Source organism: Nerophis lumbriciformis, linkage group LG17 (assembly GCF_033978685.3).
Source record: "Nerophis lumbriciformis linkage group LG17, RoL_Nlum_v2.1, whole genome shotgun sequence".
Classification (NCBI taxonomy): domain Eukaryota; kingdom Metazoa; phylum Chordata; class Actinopteri; order Syngnathiformes; family Syngnathidae; genus Nerophis; species Nerophis lumbriciformis.
The window spans coordinates 1,588,449-1,615,554 of record NC_084564.2 but is presented as its reverse complement, the minus strand read 5'-3'; the positions used below and the strand labels follow the sequence as shown (position 1 = coordinate 1,615,554).

Here is a 27,106-nt window from a genome sequence, read left to right as displayed (position 1 = left end):
ACATATATATATATATATATATATATATATGATATGTGTGTGTATGTTACTCAGTACTTGAGTAGTTTTTTCACAACATACTTTTTACTTTTACTCAAGTAAATATTTGGGTGACTACTCCTTACTTTTACTTGAGTAATAAATCTCTAAAGTAACAGTACTCTTACTTGAGTACAATTTCTGGCTACTCTACCCACCTCTGCTAATAATGTTGTTGTATGCACACTGTGTTGAGCGGAAATGGCCTATCATAGCAGCACAACGGCAGCGTTCTTGCCATCACCATCAACTAGTCAATCATCCGCGTGAGTATACGTTGTCATCATTACACAAAAACATGAATGTGTCATTTGTATCTGCGTTGTAAATTCATAAACTAAAGCACCGTTTCGCTCTGAGAGGAGCGTTTGGCGTGCCTGTTCAGTGTTTACAAAGACGCGCTCCTCTTTAACGCTAACGTTAATTAGTTGTGCAAATACCTTTTACAACATTAACAATTACGTATACTATGTACAAACGAACAATTAACTTTCACTTTAATCATACTATCATTGTTGTGTTATTAAGCAAAATAAGCAAAAGTTTTACTTTTGTTTAAATGTTTATACTGTTGTTACAGAATATTTCGTTTTGCACTTTTTTGTATTGGATGTTTATCTTTATTTTTGCACATTTTAGCAAATAAGCAATACTTTTACTTGTGTTGAAATGTTTACACTGTTGTTACAGAATATTTCCGTTTTGCACTTTTTTGAATTGGATGTTTATCTTTATTTTTGCACATTTTAAAGCAAAATAAGCAATACTTTTACTTTTGAAATGCTTATACTATTGCAGAATATTAAGATTTGCACTGGATGTTTACTTTTATATTTGCACATTAAAAGCAAATAAGCTACTTTTAATTTTGTTAAATGTTTACATTGTTACAGAATATTTTGTCATGTTGTTGTCAATGTTGACTGAGTGGCCATACTTTTTTTTTTGTAAATAAAAGCCATGCTTTTTGAAAAAACTGGCCTACATTTATTTTTCATCTTCATTTTAAATAAAAAAAATAATCGGTAAAAGGAAAAATAATCTATAGATTAATCGAAAAAAATAATCTATAGATTAACCGATTAATCGAAAAAAATAATCTATAGATTAATCGATAGAAAAATAATCGTTAGCTGCAGCCTTAGTATTTAGCCTCCAGACTAAGCACGCTACATGCACACAACCCCCCCCCCCCCCCCATCTCACCAGCGCAACAGGTGCGCCACACCCACAAAGACAACTAAAGTGCAATCTTACCGGCTGTCCGTTCAGCTATTGGTTTTGGTACACTTTTGGCACAACTCTGGGTTATCTGTAATGAACTAAACCTTTTTCCACTCTGCGCTGGCGTCTTTTGTACTCCTTGATTTGACACAGCGGTCTAATTACCGGGCTCGCGCACCAGCAGATGAGACGGGAGCGCGCCGCGTTATACCTGCGCGTGAATGTAAACTGATCGGCTCTGATCATATAAGCCGACTGGCCGAAATAATGCCGAATTATATACATTTCCTGGGGTTGCCTAGGTGAATAGGGATGCGGATGTGCTCTAAGATAAAATATAATTTTATTAAGTGGGGTTTGGCTGGTTGCTAAACAGCCACGGTTGCGAGCTCGCGTGTCAGCTGACGAGACAGCTGTTCACCGCTACAACATTATTAGGCTATTTATTGAAATACTCCCACACTTTTGACGACTTTTGGCGTGCTTTTTTCCCCTCGCTCGCATCGTCTGCTTTGCGCTCCACCATGACGGTAGTGTGACGTAAATATGCGACGCATCGACGCACAAAAACGGCGTCGACGTATTTACGTAACCGATGACGTCGACTACGTCGACGCGTCGTTTCAGCCTTAAACCGAGTTGAATGAAAATGATCATAGAGGGCACAAATACACTGGAAATATAACCGAGTTGAATGCTAATTAGCATAGTGGGTACAAATACAATGAAAATATAATCAAGTTAAATGCTAATTAGCATTCCGTGCTAAATGGGAATGGTGGATATATTCAGGGGCATAGCACCAAATTCTGGGTCCCATACCCAAGACTCCTAAAGGGATCCTTATACACACACACACACACTTAGGGCCTGATTTACTAAAGTTTTGCGTGTACTAAAACGTCCCAACTTCATAGCACACGCTAAGCTTATCTACTAAATGTGTGCAAAGTTGATCGCATCTGTCAAGTGAGCAGAATAAGGCCTGCAATCCATTTTGCGTCTCGGTCTTCCCGAAAATGCAAAATAAATGTTGATCATCAAAACGTCCACAATACTAGGAGGAGAAGATGCAAATAGAATTATTTAGCATGCGCAATGTGATTTATCAAAACCTGTCACTGTTTTGTATTTTGCATTTTATTTAGTAACCGTGCAAACTGACACACGGCTGCGGGAAAAGCGCGTGGTATTTGGATCTTAGTCAATCAGACCCTTTGTATGTTTACATCATACTTGCCAACCCTCCCAGATTTTTCGGGAGACTCCCGAAATTCAGGCGGAGCTGGAGGCCACGCCCCCTCCAGCTCCATGCGGACCTGAGTCCGCTTTCCCACAATATAAAGAACGTCTACAGTAAAGCAGTTCGTCTGCCGTAAACAGCAATGTTGTGACACTCTTAAACAGGACAATACTGCCATCTAGTGCATTTGATGAAAGCACTTTTGTGCGTGCCACACAGCAATGCATCATCAGAGAGGGTGTTCAGCATGGTTAGAAAGATAGTGACAGAGAATAGAACAAGGATGGACAATTCAACCCTTAACTCAACAATGAGTAGATGAGTGTTATGTGTGTGTATATGTGTAAATAAATGAACACTGAAATTCAAGTATTTCTTTTATATATATATATATATATATATATATATATATATATATATATATATATATATATATATATATATATATATAGCTAGAATTCACTGAAAATCAATTATTTCTTATATATATATATATATATATATATATATATATATATATATATATATATATATATATATATTAGAGATGCGCGGTTTGGGGGCACAACCGCGGAGTTCGCGGATTATCCACGGATCGGGCGGATGAAATTAAAAAAAATTAGATTTTATCCGCGGGTCGGGTCGGGCGGTTAAAATAAAAAAAATTAGATTTTAAATAGATTCAGGCGGGTGGCAGTTAAACCAATTGGTAAATATATATACATAGTTAAATGTTGTTACCCACATACGAAAAACGAGCAGGCACCTGCTGCATATGCCACAACAGAAGAAAAAAAAAAAAAGAGATGGACACTTTTACGGAACGGAGAAGGGACGCCTCGCCAGGGTCCGGGACCAAGGCCCCTTCCCCCGAGAGGGCCCCACCAGGAGCCGTAGCTGAGGCGATCCGCGAGAAGGGCCCGACACACGTCCAGGGTCACCACCGCGCCCACCGCACCGACACCCCGCCTCGTCCGCCTTCGCCGCGGCCGGCGTCACACGCAGCAGGTAAGCAGCTTACCTGCCCGCCACCCCCGTGGCCGGGGGCTTGTAACAGGGGTCACTCGGCGCGCTCCGCCCGCGCAGCTTACCTGCCCGCCACCCCTGTTGCCGGGGGCGCGTAACAGGGGTCACTCCGCGCGCAGTGCGCTCACGAAAGGGGTGGGGCTCACCCTGGTTGTTATAGCGCTTGGAGGTGCGCTCAGTGCGGCTCCCATATGATTGCGCACTGGTGTGCGTCTGGGTCGTGACAGCGTGGCACGCGAATGTCTGTGCTGCATTGGATCAGTCTCCTTTCTTTAACAGGCAAAAGCTTTATAACCTCACTAATGCCTTGCATCGTCTATATTAGATATATAACAACGGGCGGATGCGGGCGGGTGCGGTTCTGATCAAATGTTAGGTCGGGCGGATGGTTGACAACTTTCTGATGCGGTTGCGGATGAAATAATTGCCTATCCGCGCATCTCTAATATATATATATATATATATATATATATATATATATATATATATATATATATATATATATATATATATATATATATACACACATTTTCTACCGCTTATTCCTTTCGGGGTCGCGGGGATATATATATATATATATATATATATATATATATATGACTTGGTGAATTCTAGCTGTAAATATACTCCTCCCCTCTTAACCACGCCCCCCGCACCCACCCACCACCTCCCGAAATTGGAGGTCTCAAGGTTGGCAAGTATGGTTTACATGCCCTAAAATGTGTTTGGTTGAAACCAACACAAGTAAAACATCTTCATTAGGTGTTTGACTTTTTAAAAGGTGGGGCTAGCATATCTACAACATATCTAGATAAATAATTTGGTTTTGTTTTGAAAAAAACAAGTCAACAAATTCAGTATAAAGTGGCCAGAAAGTGAATTGATATAATCATATACTGTAACTAGGTCAGGGGTCGGCAACCCGCGGCTCTAGAGCCGCATGCGGCTCTTTAGCGCCGCCCTAGTGGCTCTCTGGAGCTTTTTCAGAAATGTATGAAAAATGGAAAAAGATGAGGGGAAAAATATATATTTTTTGTTTTAATATGGTTTCTGTAGGAGGACAAACATGACACAAACCTCCCTAATTGTTATAAAGCACACTGTTTATATTAAACATGCTTCACTGATTCCAGTATTTGGCGAGCGCCGTTTTGTCCTACTAATTTTGGCGGTCCTTGAACTCACCGTAGTTTGTTCACATGTATAACTTTCTAGGACGTGTTTTATGCCACTTCTTTTTCTGTCTCATTTTGTCCACCAAACTTTTAAGGTTGTGCATGAAAGGTGAGTTTTGTTGATGTTATTGACTTGTTGGAGTGCTAATCAGACATATTTGGTCACTGCATGACTGCAAGCTAATCGATGCTAACAAGCTATTTAGGCTAGCTATATGTACATATTGCATCATAATGCCTCATTTGTAGCTATATTTGAGCTCATTTAGTTTCCTTTAAGTCCTCTTAATTCAATTTATATCTCATGACACACTATCTGTATGTAATATGGCTTTTAATTTTTTGCGGCTCCAGACAGATTTTTTTTTGTATTTTTGGTCCAATATGGCTCTTTCAACATTTTGGGTTGCCGACCCCTGAACTAGGTGATATGGGTGAAAACTGTATCACAATATAAGTGTTCTGTATGGGTCGATATTGATGATTATTATTTGTTGTGACCTTTCTAAAATAAGGTGCAGGAGAAAAATATATTAAATGTACGCCTTTTTTCACATTTACAGGTAAAAGCCAGTAAATTAGAATATTTTGAAAAACTTGATTTATTTCAGTAATTGCATTCAAAAGGTGTAACTTGTACATTATATTTATTCATTGCACACAGACTGATGCATTCAAATGTTTATTTCATTTAATTTTGATGATTTGAAGTGGCAACAAATGAAAATCCAAAATTCCGTGTGTCACAAAATTAGAATATTGTGTAAGGGTTACATTTTGAAGACACCTGGTGCCACAAACTAATCAGCTGATTAACTCAAAACACCTGCAAAGGGTTTTAAATGGTCTCTCAGTCCAGTTCTGAAGCCTACACAAACATGGGGAAGACTTCAGATTTGACAGCTGTCCAAAAGGCAACCATCGACACATTGCACAAGGAGGGAAAGACACAAAAGGTTATTGCTGAAGAGGCTGGCTGTTCTCAGAGCTCTGTGTCCAAACACATTAATGGAGAGGCAAAGGGAAGGAAAAACTGTGGTCAGAAAAAGTGTACAAGCGATAGGGATCACCGCGCCCTGGTCAAGATTGTGAAAAAAAACCCATTCAAAAATGTGGGGGAGATTCAGAAGGAGTGGACAGCTGTTGGAGTCAGTGCTTCAAGATCCACCACCAAGAGACGCTTGAAAGACATGGGTTTCAACTGCCGCATACCTCGTGTCAAGCCCCTGTTGACCAAGAAACAGCGCGCAAAGCGTCTCACCTGGGCTAAGGAAAAAAAGAGCTGGACTGCTGCTGAGTGGTCCAAAGTCATGTTTTCTGACGAAAGCAAATTTTGCATTTCCTTTGGAAATCGAGGTCCCAGAGTCTGGAGGAAGACAGGAGAGGCACAGGATCCACGTTGCCTGAAGTCTAGTGTAACGTTTCCACCATCAGTGATGGTTTGGGGTGCCATGTCATCTGCTGGTGTCGGTCCACTCTGTTTCCTGAGATCCAGGGTCAACGCAGCCGTCTACCAGCAAGTTTTAGAGCACTTCATGCTTCCTGCTGCTGACCTGCTCTATGGAGATGGAGATTTCAAGTTCCAACAGGACTTGGCGCCTGCACACAGCGCAAAATCTACCCGTGCCTGGTTTACGGACCATGGTATTTCTGTTCTAAATTGGCCCGCCAACTCCCCTGACCTTAGCCCCATAGAAAATCTGTGGGGTATTGTGAAAAGGAAGATGCAGAATGCCAGACCCAAAAACGCAGAAGAGTTGAAGGCCACTATCAGAGCAACCTGGGCTCTCATAACACCTGAGCAGTGCCAGAAACTCATCGACTCCATGCCACGCCGCATTAACGCAGTAATTGAGGCAAAAGGAGCTCCAACCAAGTATTGAGTATTGTACATGCTCATATTTTTCATTTTCATACTTTTCAGTTGGCCAACATTTCTAAAAATCCCTTTTTTGTATTAGCCTTAAGTAATATTCTAATTTTGTGACACACGGAATTTTGGATTTTCATTTGTTGCCACTTCAAATCATCAAAATTAAATGAAATAAACACTTGAATGCATCAGTCTGTGTGCAATGAATAAATATAATGTACAAGTTACACCTTTTGAATGCAATTACTGAAATAAATCAAGTTTTTCAAAATATTCTAATTTACTGGCTTTTACCTGTATATGACTGAGACCCTTCCGGGTCCCCAGGACTAAACTTGACGGGAGCCCGAAAGGTTAGAAAAAAATCTAAATTGGTTTTGAAAATGAAAAAAATGAAAATGGCCCCTGCATGCTTTGATCTTTCAGTGTGCGGCTCACCCCCGTGTTAGTTCTTCTTGTTTCTCAGCCAAAGTCATAAATATTTGGAAATAAAAGCCTCACGTCGTTAAATTCTATGGGCAGTGTGAAAAGTCCTGCTCTCACACGAAGCGTTCATCAAAGACATGTTTTTGAAAGAAGCACTGAATCTGATGGTGATCGACTCCTGTCTGCTTGTTTCCTAGGCTACCAACCATGTGACCCGCAGGTGATCCGTAACCGGGTCAACCATGTCTCGTCCTGTCTGGAGGAGCTGAAACAGCTGGCGGACAAAAGGCGCGGCGAGCTGGAGGAGTCCAGGCAGCTGTGGGCCTTCTTCCAGGTGAGAGACGGAGCATCTGCAAGACAAATCCATGACTGAACTGTGTGCCCTAAAAAGGAGCTGGAAGAGTCGGAGGCCTGGATCCGTGAGAAGAGCTCCATCCTGGGAGCGCAGGGTTACGGGAAGGACCTGAGCAGCGTGCTGAAGCTACTCCAGAAGCACAAGACTCTGGCTGGAGAACTGCTGGCTCATCGCTCCCTGCTGCAGGTCTGTGTTTGGTCCATGAAAGACCTGATTACCTCTGCCAGGCATGAATCCAGTCAGCCAAGAGTCCCATTTTGGTGCGGATCAGGGAACGGAGGCGGTATAGCTCGGTTGGTAGAGTGGCCGTGCCAGGAACTTGAGGGTTCCAGGTTCGATCCCCGCTTCCGCCATCCTAGTCACTGCCGTTGTGTCCTTGGGCAAGACACTTTACCCAGTGCCACCCACACTGCTTTAAAAAAATGTAACTTAGATATTGGGTTTCACTATGTAAAGGGCTTTGAGTCACTTGAGAAAAAGCGCTATACAGGTAAAAGCCAGTAAATTAGAATATTTTGAAAAACTTGATTTATTTCAGTAATTGCATTCAAAAGGTGTAACTTGTACATTATATTTATTCATTGCACACAGACTGATGCATTCAAATGTTTATTTCATTGAATTTTGATGATTTGAAGTGGCAACAAATGAAAATCCAAAATTCCGTGTGTCACAAAATTAGAATATTACTTAAGGCTAATACAAAAAAGGGATTTTTAGAAATGTTGGCCAACTGAAAAGTATGAAAATGAAAAATATGAGCATGTACAATACTCAATACTTGGTTGGAGCTCCTTTTGCCTCAATTACTGCGTTAATGCGGCGTGGCATGGAGTCGATGAGTTTCTGGCACTGCTCAGGTGTTATGAGAGCCCAGGTTGCTCTGATAGTGGCCTTCAACTCTTCTGCGTTTTTGGGTCTGGCATTCTGCATCTTCCTTTTCACAATACCCCACAGATTTTCTATGGGGCTAAGGTCAGGGGAGTTGGCGGGCCAATTTAGAACAGAAATACCATGGTCCGTAAACCAGGCACGGGTAGATTTTGCGCTGTGTGCAGGCGCCAAGTCCTGTTGGAACTTGAAATCTCCATCTCCATAGAGCAGGTCAGCAGCAGGAAGCATGAAGTGCTCTAAAACTTGCTGGTAGACGGCTGCGTTGACCCTGGATCTCAGGAAACAGAGTGGACCGACACCAGCAGATGACATGGTTTGCATTTCCTTTGGAAATCGAGGTCCCAGAGTCTGGAGGAAGACAGGAGAGGCACAGGATCCACGTTGCCTGAAGTCTAGTGTAAAGTTTCCACCATCAGTGATGGTTTGGGGTGCCATGTCATCTGCTGGTGTCGGTCCACTCTGTTTCCTGAGATCCAGGGTCAACGCAGCCGTCTACCAGCAAGTTTTAGAGCACTTCATGCTTCTTGCTGCTGACCTGCTCTATGGAGATGGAGATTTCAAGTTCCAACAGGACTTGGCGCCTGCACACAGCGCAAAATCTACCCGTGCCTGGTTTACGGACCATGGTATTTCTGTTCTAAATTGGCCCGCCAACTCCCCTGACCTTAGCCCCATAGAAAATCTGTGGGGTATTGTGAAAAGGAAGATGCAGAATGCCAGACCCAAAAACGCAGAAGAGTTGAAGGCCACTATCAGAGCAACCTGGGCTCTCATAACACCTGAGCAGTGCCAGAAACTCATCGACTACATGCCACGCCGCATTAACGCAGTAATTGAGGCAAAAGGAGCTCCAACCAAGTATTGAGTATTGTACATGCTCATATTTTTCATTTTCATACTTTTCAGTTGGCCAACATTTCTAAAAATCCCTTTTTTGTATTAGCCTTAAGTAATATTCTAATTTTGTGACACACGGAATTTTGGATTTTCATTTGTTGCCACTTCAAATCATCAAAATTAAATGAAATAAACATTTGAATGCATCAGTCTGTGTGCAATGAATAAATATAATGTACAAGTTACACCTTTTGAATGCAATTACTGAAATAAATCAAGTTTTTCAAAATATTCTAATTTACTGGCTTTTACCTGTATAAATATAATTCACTTCACTTCACAATGTATTTGTGCTTGTTGCCGCCCGCTTGCTTTGGTACAGAAGTGACATTCGCGAACGAAACGCATCTTTTGAACGGCTCTTTCAAGTGACCGCAAAGCGAGTCAAAAATAAAGAATCTTAAATTCAATTTTTAAATGTGTGTACTAGAGATGCGCGGTTTGCGGACACAACCGCGGATTATCCGCGGATCGGGCGGTTGAAATGAAAAAAAATTAGATTTTAAATAGATTCAGGCGGGTGGCAGTTAAACCAATTGGTAAATATATATACATAGTTAAATGTTGTTACCCACATACGAAAAACGAGCAGGCACCTGCAGCATATGCCACAACAGAAGAAGAAGAAAAAAAAGAGATGGACACTTTTACGGAGCGGAGAAGGGACGCCTCGCCGGGGTCCGGGACCGAGGCCCCTTCCCCCGAGAGGGCCCCACCGGGAGCCGTAGCTGAGGCGATCCGCGAGAAGGGCCCGACGCACGTCTAGGGTCACCACCGCGCCCACCGCACCGACACCCCGCCTCGTCCGCCTTTGCCGTGGCCGGCGTCACGCGCAGCAGGTAAGCAGCTTACCTGCCCGCCACCCCCGTGGCCGGGGGCTCGTAACAGGGGTCACTCCGCGCGCTCCGCCCGCGCAGCTTACCTGCCCGCCACCCCTGTTGCCGGGGGCGCGTAACAGGGGTCACTCCGCGCGCAGTGCGCTCACGAAAGGGGTGGGGCTCACCCTGGTTGATATAGACAGCAGGACGGTGGCCATGGAAGTCGGAACCCGCTAAGGAGTGTGTAACAACCCACCTGCCGAATCAACTAGCCCTGAAAATGGATGGCGCTGGAGCGTCGGGCCCATAACCGGCCGTCGCCGGCAGCGAGACGCGCTTGGAGGTGCGCTCAGCGCGGCTCCCATATGATTGCGCACTGGATTGCGTCTAGGCCGTGACAGCGTGGCACGCGAATGTCTGTACTGCATTGGATCAGTCTCCTTTCTTTAACAGGCAAAAGCTTTGTAACCTCACTAATGCCTTGCATCGTCGATATTAGATATATAACAACGGGCGGGTGCGGTTCTGATTAAATGTTAGATCGGGTGGATGGCGGATGGTTGACGACTTTCTGATGCGGTTGCGGATGAAATAATTGCCTATCCGCGCATCTCTAGTGTGTACATCCATCCATCCATCCATCCATCTTCTTCCGCTTATCCGAGGTCGGGTCGCGGGGGCAGCAGCTTAAGCAGGGAAGCCCAGACTTTCCTCTCCCCAGCCACTTCGTCCAGCTCCTCCCGGGGGATCCCGAGGCGTTCCCAGGCCAGCCGGGAGAGATAGTCTTCCCAGCGTGTCCTGGGTCTTCCCCGTGGCCTCCTACCGGTCGGACGTGCCCGAAACACCTTCCTAGGGAGGCGTTCGGGTGGCATCCTGACCAGATGCCCGAACCACCTCATCTGGCTCCTCTCCATGTGGAGGAGCAGCGGCTTTACTTTGAGCTCCCCCCGAATGACAGAGCTTCTCACCCTATCTCTAAGGGAGAGCCCCGCCACTCGGCGGAGGAAACTCATTTCGGCCGCTTGTACCCGTGATCTTGTCCTTTCGGTCATGACCCAAAGCTCATGACCATAGGTGAGGATGGGAACGTAGATCGACCGGTAAATCGAGAGCTTTGCCTTCCGGCTCAGCTCCTTCTTCACCACAACGGATCGATACAGCGTCCGCATTACTGAAGACGCCGCACCGATCCGCCTGTCGATCTCACGATCCACTCTTCCCCCACTCGTGAACAAGACTCCGAGGTACTTGAACTCCTCCACTTGGGGCAAGATCTCCTCCCCAACCCGGAGATGGCACTCCACCCTTTTCCGGGCGAGAACCATGGACTCGGACTTGGAGGTGCTGATTCCCATCCCAGTCGCTTCACACTCGGCTGCGAACCAATCCAGTGAGAGCTGAAGATCCTGGCCAGATGAAGCCATCAGGACCACATCATGTTTAAAAAGCAGAGACCTAATCCTGCAGCCACCAAACCAGATCCCCTCAACGCCTTGACTGCGCCTAGAAATTCTGTCCATAAAAGTTATGAACAGAATGGGTGACAAAGGGCAGCCTTGGCGGAGTCCAACCCTCACTGGAAACGTGTCCGACTTACTGCCGGCAATGCGGACCAAGCTCTGACACTGATCATACAGGGAGCGCACCGCCACAATCAGACAGTCCGAAACCCCATACTCTCTGAGCACTCCCCACAGGACTTCCCGAGGGACACGGTCGAATGCCTTCTCCAAGTCCACAAAACACATGTAGACTGGTTGGGCAAACTCCCATGCACCCTCAAGGACCCTGCCCAGAGTATAGAGCTGGTCCACAGTTCCACGACCAGGACGAAAACCACACTGTTCCTCCTGAATCCGAGGTTCGACTATCCGGCGTAGCCTCCTCTCCAGTACACCTGAATAGACCTTACCGGGAAGGCTGAGGAGTGTGATCCCATGATAGTTAGAACACACCCTCCGGTTCCCCTTCTTAAAGAGAGGAACCACCACCCCGGTCTGCCAATCCAGAGGTACTGCCCCCCTGCGTGGACATTCAATAGAAATGTCAATATTTAATTCATCCTTTAATTAATTGTTTTTGTGATTTAATTGATTATTTCATGATTAAACAAATTATTTAACCATTTAATTAGCTATTTGATAGTGATTTGTTTAATTATTTCATGAACATCAATCTATTCTATCTGTCAAACTCACTTATCCAAGTCAGTGGGGGGGGCTTCAAGGAATCAAGTCCAATGATTGGTCTAAAGCATGGAACTCTGGAAGTCTTTCAAAACATGGCGGCCGCGGAGGACACACTCCTTGTATAGTTGCCGGTAGATATTTTAGACCTGCTGACCCAGAACATGTAGCAGTTCAAGTAGGGGAATCTTTTCTAGTTGTCGGAGTTATTTCTGCACTTTTAGACCAAAGTATCGTATCTGCCCATTGAGTTTTACAGGTAAAATGCATTCATAAAGTACAGCCATACAGCATCATGAAATACTTATTTACGTTTTTTAAATAATTAATAAAATCATGAAATAATTAATTAAATCAAAACACAATGAAATCAATAACAATTAATTTTATAAAATAATTAAATATTGAAATAGTTAAATATACATTAAATAAGTTCAGGACACACTTATTCACACTTGTTTTGTATTTATTCCAATTACAATGATTTAATTAATCACACATCCAATAACACATTTATGCCTTTGATTCATTATAATGAATTAATGACCCATTTAATGAAACATTTATGTATTTACCCCGGATTGTAAGTAATCAATGACACATTTAAGTATTTAAGTAACTATTTATTTATTAAATAAAGAAGAAATAACTAAATGAATAATGAAATAATTATTTGAATTGTGAAATAATTAACCAAGCCATGAAATAATTAAATATTTAACTATTTATTAAATAATGAAATAATTAATAAAACCATAACACAATTAAATCAATAATTAAATAAATTAATAAATGAATATTGAAATAGTTAAACATACTTTTACATTAAATAAACTAATGACACGTTCAGTAACACATTTATGTATTGATTCCAATCACAATTATTTAATGACACATTTATGGATTTAATCCCAATTGTAAGTAATCAGTGACACATTTAAGTAATTATGAAACGTAATATTTATTAAATAATTAAATAATTAAAATGTGAAATAATCATTTAAGTCATAAAATTCATGTTTAAATCATACATAATGAAATTAATAATGAATTAAATGATTAAATATTGAAATACTTCAATGTGGTTTTACATTGAATAATCTAATGCCACATTTGATAAAACATTTATGTATTTAATTCCAATTATTTAAGTAAGCAACGACGCATTTAAATGGTTAGTTAACTAGTTAGTTATTTAATTTTGTCCCGTTTGACCCTCCATCGATTCAAAGATGCGAGCCGCTTAATTGCAAATTACATGCAAACGGCTCGCGAAGCCTTAATGTGTGCGCTACCCGACTGCCAAATGAAATTAAAATGCATGTTTTAGAATATATGTAATTGAAAGTCTAAATCATACTTGCCAACCTTGAGACCTCCGATTTCGGGGGGTGGAGGGGCGTGGTCGGGGTGGGGCTAAGAGGGGAGGAGTATATTTACAGCTAGAATTCACCAAGTCAAGTATTTCATATATATATATATATATATATATATATATACATATACATATATAAGAAATACTTGACTTTCAGTGAATTCTAGCTGTATATATATTTATTTTATTATATATACATATACAATATATATATATATATATATATATATATATATGCAATATATATATGCGCAATATATATAAATAAATGACATAAATACTTGAATTTCAGTGTTCATTTATTTACACATATACACACACATAACACTCATCTACTCATTGTTGAGTTAAGGGTTGAATTGTCCATCCTTGTTCTATTCTCTGTCACTATTTTTCTAACCATGCTGAACACCCTTTCGCAGGTACCCAGAAAGGTTTCGAGTACCACCAAAAAAAACTGAATCTCTGAAGACAGTATAAAAATCTATGTTAAAGGTGTACAAATACTGTTTGTATAATAAGCATGTTATTCTTTTACAAATGAGGGTTAAGAGTTCAGTACTAAAAAAAAAAAAAAAAAGAATGTGGCTTAAGTACAGTTTTTTAATTGAGCTGCTGCATTTTTTGGTTGGGTTGTTTATTATATTTTGAGTAAATTCTATACATTTCTAAAAGGGGGTTAATGTAATAGAGTTATCTATGTTTGTCTGTTGCCATCTCCTGGTGAATGTTGGCTATAGCGTACTGGGGTTACTTTTTGGTCGGCCAACGATTTACGTGGTGTTGCGCACCTGACGTCACTCAGGTCCACATGGAGCTGGAGGGGGCGTGGCTTCCAGCTCCGCCTGAATTTCGGGAGAAAAATTTGTCCCGGGAGGTTTTCGGGAGAGGCGCTGAATTTCGGGAGTCTCCCGGAAAATCCGGGAGGGTTGGCAAGTATGGTCTAAATTTGAATTACCGTATTTTCCGCACTATAAGGCGCACCTAAAAACCACAAATTTTCTCAAAAGCTGACAGTGCGCCTTATAACCCGGTGCGCTTTATATATGGATTAATATTAAGATTCATTTTCATAAAGTTTCGGTCTCGTAACTACGGTAAACAGCCGCCATCTTTTTTCCCGGTAGAACAGGAAGCGCTTCTTCTTCTACGCAAGCAACCGCCAAGGTAAGCACCCGCCCCCATAGAACAGGAAGCGCTTCGTCTTCTACTGTAAGCAACCACCCGCCCGCGTAGAAGGAGAAAAAGCGCGCGGATATTACCGTACGTTTCATTTCCTTTGTGTGTTTACATCTGTAAAGACCACAAAATGGCTCCTACTAAGCGACAGGGATCCGGTTCATGAAAAGACGCAATCTCTCCATCCGCACACGGATTACTATTTCACAGCAACTGATATTCCTGTGAACCGCACTGTGGATACAACGGGAGCACGTACGGTGAATATTCGCACCACAGGGAATGAGAAGTCATCCTTCACTGTGGTTCTAGCTTGCCATGCTAATGGCCAGAAACTTCCACCCATGGTGATATTCAAAAGGAAGACCTTGCCAAAAGAGACCTTTCCAGCCGGCGTCATCATAAAAGCTAACTCGAAGGGATGGATGAAGAAAAGATGAGCGAGTGGTTAAGGTAAGTTTAAGTTTACGCGAAGAGGCCGGGTGGCTTTTTTCACGCAGCTCCGTCCATGTTGATATACGACTCCATGCGCGCCCACATCACGCTGGTTTTTAATATATTATTAAAGTTTGACTGACCTATTTGACTGTTTTTTTGACATTCCTTTAGCGCAGTTAGATGCGGCTTATAACACGGGGCGGCTTATAGGTGGACAAAGTTTTGAAATATGCCGTTCATTGAAGGCGCGGCTTATAACCCAGGGCGCCTTATGGTGCGGAAAATACGGGTACATACAAATAGTGTTTTGTAACTGCTACCTGTGATCGTTTTCTTGATAAACAAGAGTTATTTAAAAAAAAAAAAAGAGCAAATATTTTTGTACGAGTCTCTTTTTAGAGCCTAAATTCCATCCTAATATTTGGTGACACAACAAATCCAGCTGATGAAAAAAAGTTTTTGATGTGCATTACCGCCACCTACAAAGAATTGTGATGCCTTGGCGGAGGTCTGGTTCAGTTCTTCCATTCATTTGTGCAGACCACCATGCAGCGAGGACGGCAAATCCTCAGCGAGAAGAGCATCGACACGGCAGGCATTCAGGATCGCATCCTGGATGTGAAGGACGAGTGGACCACGCTGGAGGACCAGGCGGCGCAGCGTCTCGGCCACCTGCAGGAGGCGCTCAACTTTTTCCAGTTCTCCACAGAGACAGACGACCTGGTGGTCTGGCTGCAGGACGCCTACCGCCTGGTGTCCAGTGAGGACTTCGGCCACGACGAGTACTCCACCCAGTCGCTCCTGAAGAAGCACCGGGGGGTCAGCGAGGACGTGGACAAACATCGGTTGCACGTGGTGGCGCTGCGCAAGCACATGGTGGCGCTGCCTCTGTGGTACAGTGAACAAGAGGTGGGCTGCAACAACAACAACAACAACAACAAAAAGCTGCCATTTTCTCCATCCTCTTCACCATGTGCATGTTTAGGAGGTGCTGGTGAGGATGGTGGAGGTGGAGCAGCTGTACACGGAGGTGGTGGAGGTGGGCGTGCTGCGTCAGCAGTGGCTTCACGACGCCCTCGCCGTCTACCGCATGTTCAGCGAGGTCAACGCCTGCGAGCTGTGGATCGACGAGAAGGAGCAGTGGCTGAACAAGATGGAGATTCCCGAGAAGCTGGAGGACGTGGAGGTGGTGGCGCACAGGTGGGTGTCACCCTAGTCTTACCTCGGTTTATGTTAGCCCCAAAACACCAAATCGTACGAAAAACAAATCAATTCAGAGTAAGGCTGCAGCTAACGATTATTTTTCTATCGATTAATCTATAGATTATTTTTTTTTCCGATTAATCGGTTAATCTATAGATTATTTTTTTCGATTAATCTATAGATTATTTTTCCTTTTACCGATTATTTTTTTATTTAAAATGAAGATGAAAAAATAAATTTAGGCCAGTTTTTTCAAAAGGCATGACTTATTTACAAAACAAAAGTATGGCCACTCAGTCAACATTGACAACAACATGACAAAATATTCTGTAACAATGTAAACATTTAAAACTTTTAACATTTAACAAAATTAAAAGTAGCTTATTTGCTTTTTAATGTGCAAATATAAAAGTAAACATCCAGTGCAAATCTTAATATTCTGCAATAGTATAAGCATTTCAAAAGTAAAAGTATTGCTTATTTTGCTTTAAAATGTACAAAAATAAAGATAAACATCCAATACAAAAAAGTGCAAAAGGAAATATTCTGTAGCAGTGTAAACATTTCAACAAAAGTAAAATTATTGCTTATTTTGCTTAATAACACAACAATGATAGTATGATTAAAGTGAAAGTTAATTGTTGGTTTGTACATAGTATATGTAACTGTTAATGTTGTAAAAGGTATTTGCACAACTAATTAACGTTAGCGTCTTTGTAAACACTGAACAGGCACGCCAAACGCGCCTCTCAGAACGAAACGGTGTTTTAGTTTATGAATTTACAACGCAGATACAAATGACACATTCATGTTTTTGTGTAATGCTGACAACGTATACTCACGCGGACGATTGACTAGTTGATGGTGATGGCAAGAACGCTGTCGGGTGTTTTCTTTTCAAATGTTCCTTCATAGCCGTTGTGCTGCTATGATAGGCCATTTCCGCTCGACACAGTGTGCATACAACAACTGTCAAGTGTTTGGCTTTTTTCGCTGTGCTTATCCCACACTTAAAGGGATGTACCAATGCTAAATGTGGCTTCTGGATTTCACTCAAAAGACCAGACCGTAGTTACTTTTTCCTTTTATTTTCCTTTAGTTTGCAACAGTTTTTCCAATGAAGAAACAGCTTCTTTTTTCTTCTTTAGTCTTTTTAGCAGTCTTTAGCAGTGTTAGTAGACTTTAGTAGACTTTAGTTTCTTTAGCTGTCTTTAGTAGCCTTTAGTAGCATTTAGCTTCTTTAGTAGCCTTTAGCATCTTTAGTAGCCTTTAGCTTCTTTAGTAGGTGAAAAACCTTTAAGGACAAAACACCACAAGATTAACATGCTGTAAAAAATCAATCAATTATCAATCCCATAATTTACAATGATTAATTAGGCAATCAAACTCTTAACCATTAAACAAGTGCAAGAAAATGGACACATCTTTTCCCTTTAAGTTAAAACAGATTTTAAATAAATTGTCTCAACATAAATGCACCAAGATACATATACAATACATTTAAACCCAGAAACACAATAGATAAATGCAGCAGAAAACCCAATATGCAAATACATAAATACCTAACCAATTAACCGCCTATTTAGATACATATTTAAAATCCATATTCAGTATAAATATATTATTAAATTAGCAGTGAAACACTCAATCTTAAACGCTGTCTACTGGTAGAAAAATGCCCCTTTTTCTATGCCCTCACCAGCAGCCAATGATCCAACACAGTTAAATCCAACACTTTAAGTTGAGCGACTTCACCTTCCTGATGAAGCAAACTGCTCCAACATTTATCAAACTAAGCAAAGAATATCAACACTTCCTTACTAAACAACAGTTACACAAACCCCCCTCCCCCATCTCACCAGCGCAACAGGTGCGCCACACCCACAAAGAGAACTAAAGTGCAATCTTACCGGCTGTCCGTTCAGCTATTGGTTTTGGTACACTTTTGGCACAACTCTTGGTTATCTGTAATGAACTAAACCTTTTTCCACTCTGCGCTGGCGTCTTTTGTACTCCTTGATTTGACACAGCAATCTAATTACCGGGCTCGCGCACCAGCAGATGAGACGGGAGCGCGCCGCGTTATACCTGCGCGTGAACGTAAACTGATCGGCTCTGATTTTATAAGCCGACTGGCCGAAATAATGCCGAATTATATACATTTCCTGGGGTTGCCTAGGTGAATAGGGATGCAGATGTGCTCTAAGATAAAATATAATTGTATTAAGTGGGGTTTGGCTGGTTGCTAAGCAGCCACGGTTGCGAGCTCGCGCGTCAGCTGATGAGACAGCTGTTCGCCGCTACAACATTATTAGGCCGTTTATTGAAATACTCCCACACTTTTGACGACTTTTGGCGTGCTTTTTCCCCCTCGCTCGCACCGCTCGCATCGTCTGCTTTGCGCTCCGCCATGACGGTAGTGTGACGTAAATATGCGACGCGTCGACGCACAAAAACGGCGTCGCCGTATTTACGTAACCGATGACGTCGACTACGTCGACGCGTCGTTTCAGCCTTAGTCTTATGTCATGCATTTATTCGCTAATCCGGGCCGCACACTGAAAAATCAAATCATGTGGTCGCCATTTTGATTTTTTTCATTTTTTTTTTAAACCGATACAGTATACTGATTTTTTTTTTTTACCTTAAGGGCTCCCCTCAAGTTTGGAAAATTTGAAACACCTGTTTTTATGACAATAACACAAAAAAATTTCCCCCCAAAAAATGTCATTGTGGAATATTTGATCTTGATTTTTTTTTTAATTTTGCCTATCAATCACAATCATAATAAAATACTTGACGACGGATGGATTGTTTTTAATGCATTCTAACTCGTAAATATACGTAAATAAAAGCCAATTGGAGCTCCTCTATTCCGCCCATAAAACCCAATAGATAACTATTTAAAAAGCGCCACAAATACTCAGTTTACATTTTGTGACTTGAATATTAACCAAATATTAGTGATATTGTTATTATAAGCACTAACGCAGACAAACTATTTATAGTGGCGCCGTGATCACTAGCGTGTGCGTTTGCATCATCAAGTGGTCAGCTGCTTTCTTGCTTCTGTGCTCCCTGGATGTTTTATTCTAGATCATAAATCATGCCTCTCACTTGGATAGTAAAAGGATGAGCATGTACTCCCAACAAGTTGGTACACTTTGACAGCCAAATTAGACCTGGCAATGGCGAGAACGACACGAAAAGACGCTTGGTTCCATCCCTCTTTTCTTCGTGAGTCATTCTTCACCTAAATGGGAATATATGAACATCCCAGCAGCCGGCGTCCTAATAACAGCAGGCCTTGTACAGTAAGTGATTTTTTATTATGTTTGTTGGCTCCCAGAAAGTCTGCAGTGAGTAATAATCAGTGATATATTGTTATAAAAAAAAAAACCCGTTGTGATGCGTTTTTTAAGTGAATGCGCCGCGTATGCTTAAAATGATCAAATTACGTAATATTAAATGTTATTATAAATGTGCCCATTACTACATGACATTTATACTTACATCATGTATATACAACCTTAATCATACTTGCCAACCCTCCCGAATTTTCCGGGAGACTCCCGAAATTCAGCGCCTCTCCCGAAAACCTCCCGGGACAAATATTCTCCCGAAAATCTCCCGATTTTCAGCCGTAGCTGGAGGCCACGCCCCCTCCAGCTCCATGCGGACCTGAGTGAGGACAGCCTTTTTTCATGACGGGAGGACAACAGGGTGACAAGAACTAAATCATCCAGACTAGAGATAAATTGTATTATTATGTTTATCTTACCTAAAAATAAATATATTTATTAGTTAAAAAAAACAACAACTAAATAAATGTTTACTATATTTTGCTAAAAACATCAAAATTATTTGTATTTTTATTTGTATTTTTTCTGACTCCTTATTACATCCAGCCATAGAATTATACATTAAAATAAACATATTTGAAATAATTAATTTTAAATTATCATAATAATTCATTTAAAATGACCATATTTAATTATTAAAATAATTGCTTGTTTATCAACAACTTTAGCATTTTATTCATTACATTTTGAAGCTCTCAGAAGCCAAGTTATGTTATATTCTGTCATGACTTGGTCCGGGGTGTTTGCTTTTCCAGGATGCAACGGAAAGTTGGCACGGGCGAGACGGGAATTAAGGTACATGGCGGGTTTTAATATATCAATTTAATATATAAAAAAAAAGGGATAAATGAAAGCGCGCACAGTGGCGGATAATAAACTATGAAACCAAAAGACTATAGCAAAAAGCACAAATGAAAAGCACGCACAGTGGCGGAGAATAAACTATGAAAAACAAAAAGATTATAAACATGGAACAAAAACTTACTTGGCTTGGACAAAAAAGGAGCAGCGTGAACATGGCCATGAAACAATGGACAGAGCATAAATGTGGTGTGAGGTCGTCAGGACGAACAACAGAAAATGAATTAACTTAAATACTATGGACATGATTAGTGAAAGCAGGTGCGTGACTCAAAACGTGAAACAGGTGCGTGACGTGACAGGTGAAAACTAATGGTTGCTATGGTGACCAGACAAGGGAGTGAAAAGACAGAAACTAAACAAAACATGACTTAAAACAAAACATGATAATACAGACATGACATATTCCTTAATATTTATTTATGCAAGTTTGAAGTATCAATTATCTAAACACAGTTTTGTTTGCATATTTTCAGGATATATATATATATATATATATATATATATATATATATATATATATATATATATACGTATGAAATACTTGACTTGGTGAATTCTAGCTGTCAATATACTCCTCCCCTCTTAACCACGCCCCACCCCACCCCCGACCACGCCCCCCACCCCCACCTCCCGAAATCGGAGGTCTCAAGTTTGGCAAGTATGACCTTAATGGAGGTGTTTGGATGTTTTTAAGGGCTTTATAGGCAGAATAGAGCGGCTCCAATAGGTTCCATTGTAAGACGACTTTTGATCACATTCAGTTAATATTTAGAGTCCATTAAAAAAAATACATCCGCCCTCATGTCTTTCATAATGATTGTGAACGATAGGCAAAATTCCCCCCAAAAAAGGCTGCCCTCAAGTTTGGTCCCAAGCACCCAGAAAAATAAGTCTTATAATATTTTTTATTTCAATGCTTAAATCTTTAGATAAACTTCAAATCTACCGATATAAAGTTAAAACAAGATGTCAATGTGTTGTGTCCTTTTTGTTAAAGAAACCACTATTTTTATGGTGGAATATTTGATGTGAAGTAATTGGACCCTTAAATAGGTCAATAATTCATAACAACATTGATTTTGATTCATTATTATTTTTTCAGCAATGAAAAAAAGATCCCACTAAAATTCTCAGGGATCACTCATGGAAGTGTTAAAAAATAAGTCATACTTTATTTTATTTATTTATTTTTTACATTTAACGCTTAAATTATTTGTTTGTTTGTTTTATGCCTTTTTGTCGTAGAAAACCCTTTTTTTATGACAAAAAAAAATTTCATAACAACCGTGATTTTGATTAATTATTATTTTATGAGCAAAAAAAAAACAGCCTGCATGGCAGTTTTGTGTTATTAGAGTCAACATTGCAACTTTTTATAATTGGTCTTAATTTCCACTTTTCTATGTTTTTTTGTAATAGTATTTTTAGAATGTGCTGCGGGCCACTAAAAAATAAACTCTGGGCCACACTATGGACACTAATCAAATACAAGCGGTCATGAAAGGCAAACTCTTTGCCGCGAGAGTAAGATCCGCCACCACAAGCCCGGGGAGTGGGTATTACCACAGCGTGAAGAAAAGTTGCTCCTCAACATTTATCACTTCCAAAAGTGCTAAGAAGACAGCTTTGAGACACTCTTCTGTTATTTGGTGCTGAAAATGTGGCCCGGGAGCCATTTACAAAACGCTGTTCTTTTTTTTATGGACCTGTGGCACACTGTTGAAGTCAAATTACAACAACAACAAAAAGAGCAGAAAAGACATAACCAGTGTTGGAGGAGTTGTGAATTAGGTACACCTGCAGACTGCAGGTGTACCTAATGTTGTGGCCCTGCAGTCATTCACAACTCCTCCAACACCAACATTATTGTTTTTGCACTTTTTGGCTTCTTATGAAATAACTTTTTTAAATAGATTCAATCTTGCACGTGGAAAGTTAAAGTGTGGGCTTTAGTTGATACAACAATTCCACGGCGGGGGTGCAGGAGGTGGGATTACTGGAGTCTCAGCCAGTGCGTCTTTTGCAGCCGTTTTATGATCGCTCAGCACAAGAAATACTTTACACACATACAGTTGTTGACAAAATACACTGTACATTATATACCTCAGCTAACTAAACTATGGAAATGTATAATATAGTTCATATAGCAATACAGTCTCACTGCACAGCAGGCCAGCAGTTAGCCGAGTCCGGAATCCATGTTGAGGCACTGAGTGACGTGCCTCAACTGGCTGCTGTTCACCGCACCGTCTCTTCTCAGTATTTGAACGGCAAATGTGAAAATTCAGCGATTTTGAATAAAAATAATCTAAAACTGGTGAAGTTAAATGGAAAATAACTTTATAGTATAATCACTGGATACATATAACAATTGAATTAATTTTTTTTCTTTTTACATTTTTTTTCTTTCCATGATGGCAGGTGAGGCCCCGCCTCACATGCCTCTAGTGACTGCACGTCACTGGACGTAACGTAATGAAAAAAGGCTGAAATGTTGATACTAATATTGAATACAAACACAAAAATGTGTCTTTAATTATATGTTTTAGCCTTTTTATCAGCTTATTTATTACCATCATATTGTTTGTTTTATGTACTTTAAAACTCAAAGCCATTGCTGTTTTTGCTAATGTAAAATACTTGACTATTGTTATTTATTACAAGAATCATAAGCACATTATTGTTTGTGTTGATGTACTGGGAAGTTACTGTTCTTTTTTTATCCATCCATCCATCCATCTTCTTCCGCTTATCTGAGGTCGGGTCGCGGGGGCAGCAGCCTAAGCAGGGAAGCCCAGACTTCCCTCTCCCCAGCCACTTCGTCCAGCTCCTCCCGGGGGATCCCGAGGCGTTCCCAGGCCAGCCGGGAGAGATAGTCTTCCCAGCGTGTCCTGGGTCTTCCCCGTGGCCTCCTACCGGTCGGACGTGCCCGAAACACCTTCCTAGGGAGGCGTTCGGGTGGCATCCTGACCAGATGCCCGAACCACCTCATCTGGCTCCTCTCCATGTGGAGGAGCAGCGGCTTTACTTTGAGCTCCTCCCGGATGACAGAGCTTCTCACCCTATCTCTAAGGGAGAGCCCCGCCACTCGGCGGAGGAAACTCATTTCGGCCGCTTGTACCCGTGATCTTGTCCTTTCGGTCATGACCCAAAGCTCATGACCATAGGTGAGGATGGGAACGTAGATCGACCGGTAAATCGAGAGCTTTGCCTTCCGGCTCAGCTCCTTCTTCACTACAACGGATCGATACAGCGTCCGCATTACTGAAGACGCCGTACCGATCCGCCTGTCGATCTCACGATCCTCTCTTCCCCCACTCGTGAACAAGACTCCGAGGTACTTGAACTCCTCCACTTGGGGCAAGATCTCCTCCCCAACCCGGAGATGGCACTCCACCCTTTTCCGGGAGAGAACCATGGACTCGGACTTGGAGGTGCTGATTCTCATCCCAGTCGCTTCACACTCGGCTGCGAACCGATCCAGCGAGAGCTGAAGATCCTGGCCAGATGAAGCCATCAGGACCACATCATCTGCAAATAGCAGAGACCTAATCCTGCAGCCACCAAACCAGATACCCTCAACGCCCTGACTGCGCCTAGAAATTCTGTCCATAAAGGTTATGAACAGAATCGGTGACAAAGGGCAGCCTTGGCGGAGTCCAACCCTCACTGGAAACGTGTCCGACTTACTGCCGGCAATGCGGACCAAGCTCTGGCACTGATCATACAGGGAGCAAACTGCCACAATAAGACAGTCCGTTACCCCATACTCTCTGAGCACTCCCCACAGGACTTCCCGGGGTACACGGTCGAATGCCTTCTCCAAGTCCACAAAGCACATGTAGACTGGTTGGGCAAACTCCCATGCACCCTCAAGGACCCTGCCGAGAGTATAGAGCTGGTCCACAGTTCCACGACCAGGACGAAAACCACACTGTTCCTCCTGAATCCGAGGTTCGACTATCCGGCGTAGCCTCTTCTCCAGTACACCTGAATAGACCTTACCGGGAAGGCTGAGGAGTGTGATCCCACGATAGTTGGAACACACCCTCCGGTTCCCCTTCTTAAAGAGAGGAACCACCACCCCGGTCTGCCAATCCAGAGGTACCGCCCTCGATGTCCACGCGATGCTGCAGAGTCTTGTCAACCAAGACAGCCCCACAACATCCAGAGCCTTAAGGAACTCCGGGCGGATCTCATCCACCCCCGGGGCCTTGCCACCGAGGAGCTTTTTAACTACCTCGGCAACCTCAGCCCCAGAAATAGGAGAGCCCACCTCAGATTCCACAGGCCCTGCTTCCTCATAGGAAGACGTGCTGGTAGGATTGAGGAGGTCTTCGAAGTATTCTCTCCACCGATCCACCACATCCGCAGTCGAGGTCAGCAGAACACCATCCCCACCATACACGGTGTTGACACTGCACTGCTTCCCCTTCCTGAGGCGGCGGATGGTGGTCCAGAATTGCTTCGAAGCCGTCCGGAAGTCGTTTTCCATGGCTTCCCCGAACTCCTCCCATGTCCGAGTTTTTGCCTCTGCGACCGCTGAAGTCGCAGACCGCTTGGCCTGTCGGTACCTGTCCGCTGCCTCAGGAGTTCTTTTTTTAATGTATATGTAATGTACCTGGTGGCAGCTGATACTGATATTTAAATGTTGTGCAAAAAGACGTTAAAGCACGGTTATTTTAATACTTCACGCTTTGAAACAGTTTTTAATAAAGTTGTAAGATTAAACGTACATGGATGTAGTTTTTTTTATTTTTAAATATGGAAAATCGTGTAGATTGTTAATTATGGGAATCTTGTCTCGTGACAACCCAAGAGCACAGTGCTGGATGGATGCTGCTGCAATACTAAATAAGAAGACACTTAGTTGTTCATCGTTCTTTGTGCCTTCTATGAACATGTTTGGCATGTGAAAACCCAGGCAAACGTGGGGAAAATATTTTTCCTTGAAAAACTGAATCATAAAACACGTGAGCCATACCTTTTTTATTTATTTTTTGTCTTCTTGGTGCAGATTTGAGTCCCTGGACCAGGAGATGAACAGCCTGATGGGACGGATCCTGGACGTGAACCAGATAGTCCAGCAGCTTCTGGATGGTGGTCATCCGTCCTCTACGGAGGTCCGAGGGTGTCAGGACCACCTCAACTCCAGGTACTGAGACACGTGTGATGCCATGAGGACCGTTCAGCACATGCAGGTTCAAACATGCTGCATTTAGAGCACGGGTGTCCAAAATGTTTCCACCAAGGGATGCATACTGAAAAGTCAGAGCTACAGGTAAAAGCCAGTAAATTAGAATATTTTGAAAAACTTGATTTATTTCAGTAATTGCATTCAAAAGGTGTAACTTGTACATTATATTTATTCATTGCACACAGACTGATGCATTCAAATGTTTATTTCATTTAATTTTGATGATTTGAAGTGGCAACAAATGAAAATCCAAAATTCCGTGTGTCACAAAATTAGAATATTACTTAAGGCTAATACAAAAAAGGGATTTTTAGAAATGTTGGCCAACTGAAAAGTATGAAAATGAAAAATATGAGCATGTACAATACTCAATACTTGGTTGGAGCTCCTTTTGCCTCAATTACTGCGTTAATGCGGCGTGGCATGGAGTCGATGAGTTTCTGGCACTGCTCAGGTGTTATGAGAGCCCAGGTTGCTCTGATAGTGGCCTTCAACTCTTCTGCGTTTTTGGGTCTGGCATTCTGCATCTTCCTTTTCACAATACCCCACAGATTTTCTATGGGGCTAAGGTCAGGGGAGTTGGCGGGCCAATTTAGAACAGAAATACCATGGTCCGTAAACCAGGCACGGGTAGATTTTGCGCTGTGTGCAGGCGCCAAGTCCTGTTGGAACTTGAAATCTCCATCTCCATAGAACAGGTCAGCAGCAGGAAGCATGAAGTGCTCTAAAACTTGCTGGTAGACGGCTGCGTTGACCCTGGATCTCAGGAAACAGAGTGGACCGACACCAGCAGATGACATGGCACCCCAAACCATCACCCAACCATGCAAATGTTGCATTTCCTTTGGAAATCGAGGTCCCAGAGTCTGGAGGAAGACAGGAGAGGCACAGGATCCACGTTGCCTGAAGTCTAGTGTAAAGTTTCCACCATCAGTGATGGTTTGGGGTGCCATGTCATCTGCTGGTGTCGGTCCACTCTGTTTCCTGAGATCCAGGGTCAACGCAGCCGTCTACCAGCAAGTTTTAGAGCACTTCATGCTTCCTGCTGCTGACCTGCTCTATGGAGATGGAGATTTCAAGTTCCAACAGGACTTGGCGCCTGCACACAGCGCAAAATCTACCCGTGCCTGGTTTACGGACCATGGTATTTCTGTTCTAAATTGGCCCGCCAACTCCCCTGACCTTAGCCCCATAGAAAATTTGTGGGGTATTGTGAAAAGGAAGATGCAGAATGCCAGACCCAAAAACGCAGAAGAGTTGAAGGCCACTATCAGAGCAACCTGGGCTCTCATAACACCTGAGCAGTGCCAGAAACTCATCGACTCCATGCCA

The 27,106-nt window shown here is 42.3% G+C and overlaps 1 protein-coding gene across 2 annotated transcripts in view; it reads left to right on the top strand.

Moving 5' to 3' along the window:
- sptbn4b (spectrin, beta, non-erythrocytic 4b) overlaps nt 1–27,106 on the top strand; it is a 190,293-nt gene that overhangs the window by 55,629 nt on the left and 107,558 nt on the right. For both annotated transcript variants that reach the window (XM_072914973.1, XM_061972189.1), the window contains exons 13-17: nt 7,204–7,340; nt 7,398–7,547; nt 15,689–16,057; nt 16,134–16,348; nt 25,595–25,732. In XM_072914973.1, coding sequence (XP_072771074.1) covers nt 7,204–7,340; nt 7,398–7,547; nt 15,689–16,057; nt 16,134–16,348; nt 25,595–25,732 — 1,009 coding nt within the window. The remainder of the gene's footprint in view (nt 1–7,203; nt 7,341–7,397; nt 7,548–15,688; nt 16,058–16,133; nt 16,349–25,594; nt 25,733–27,106) is intronic.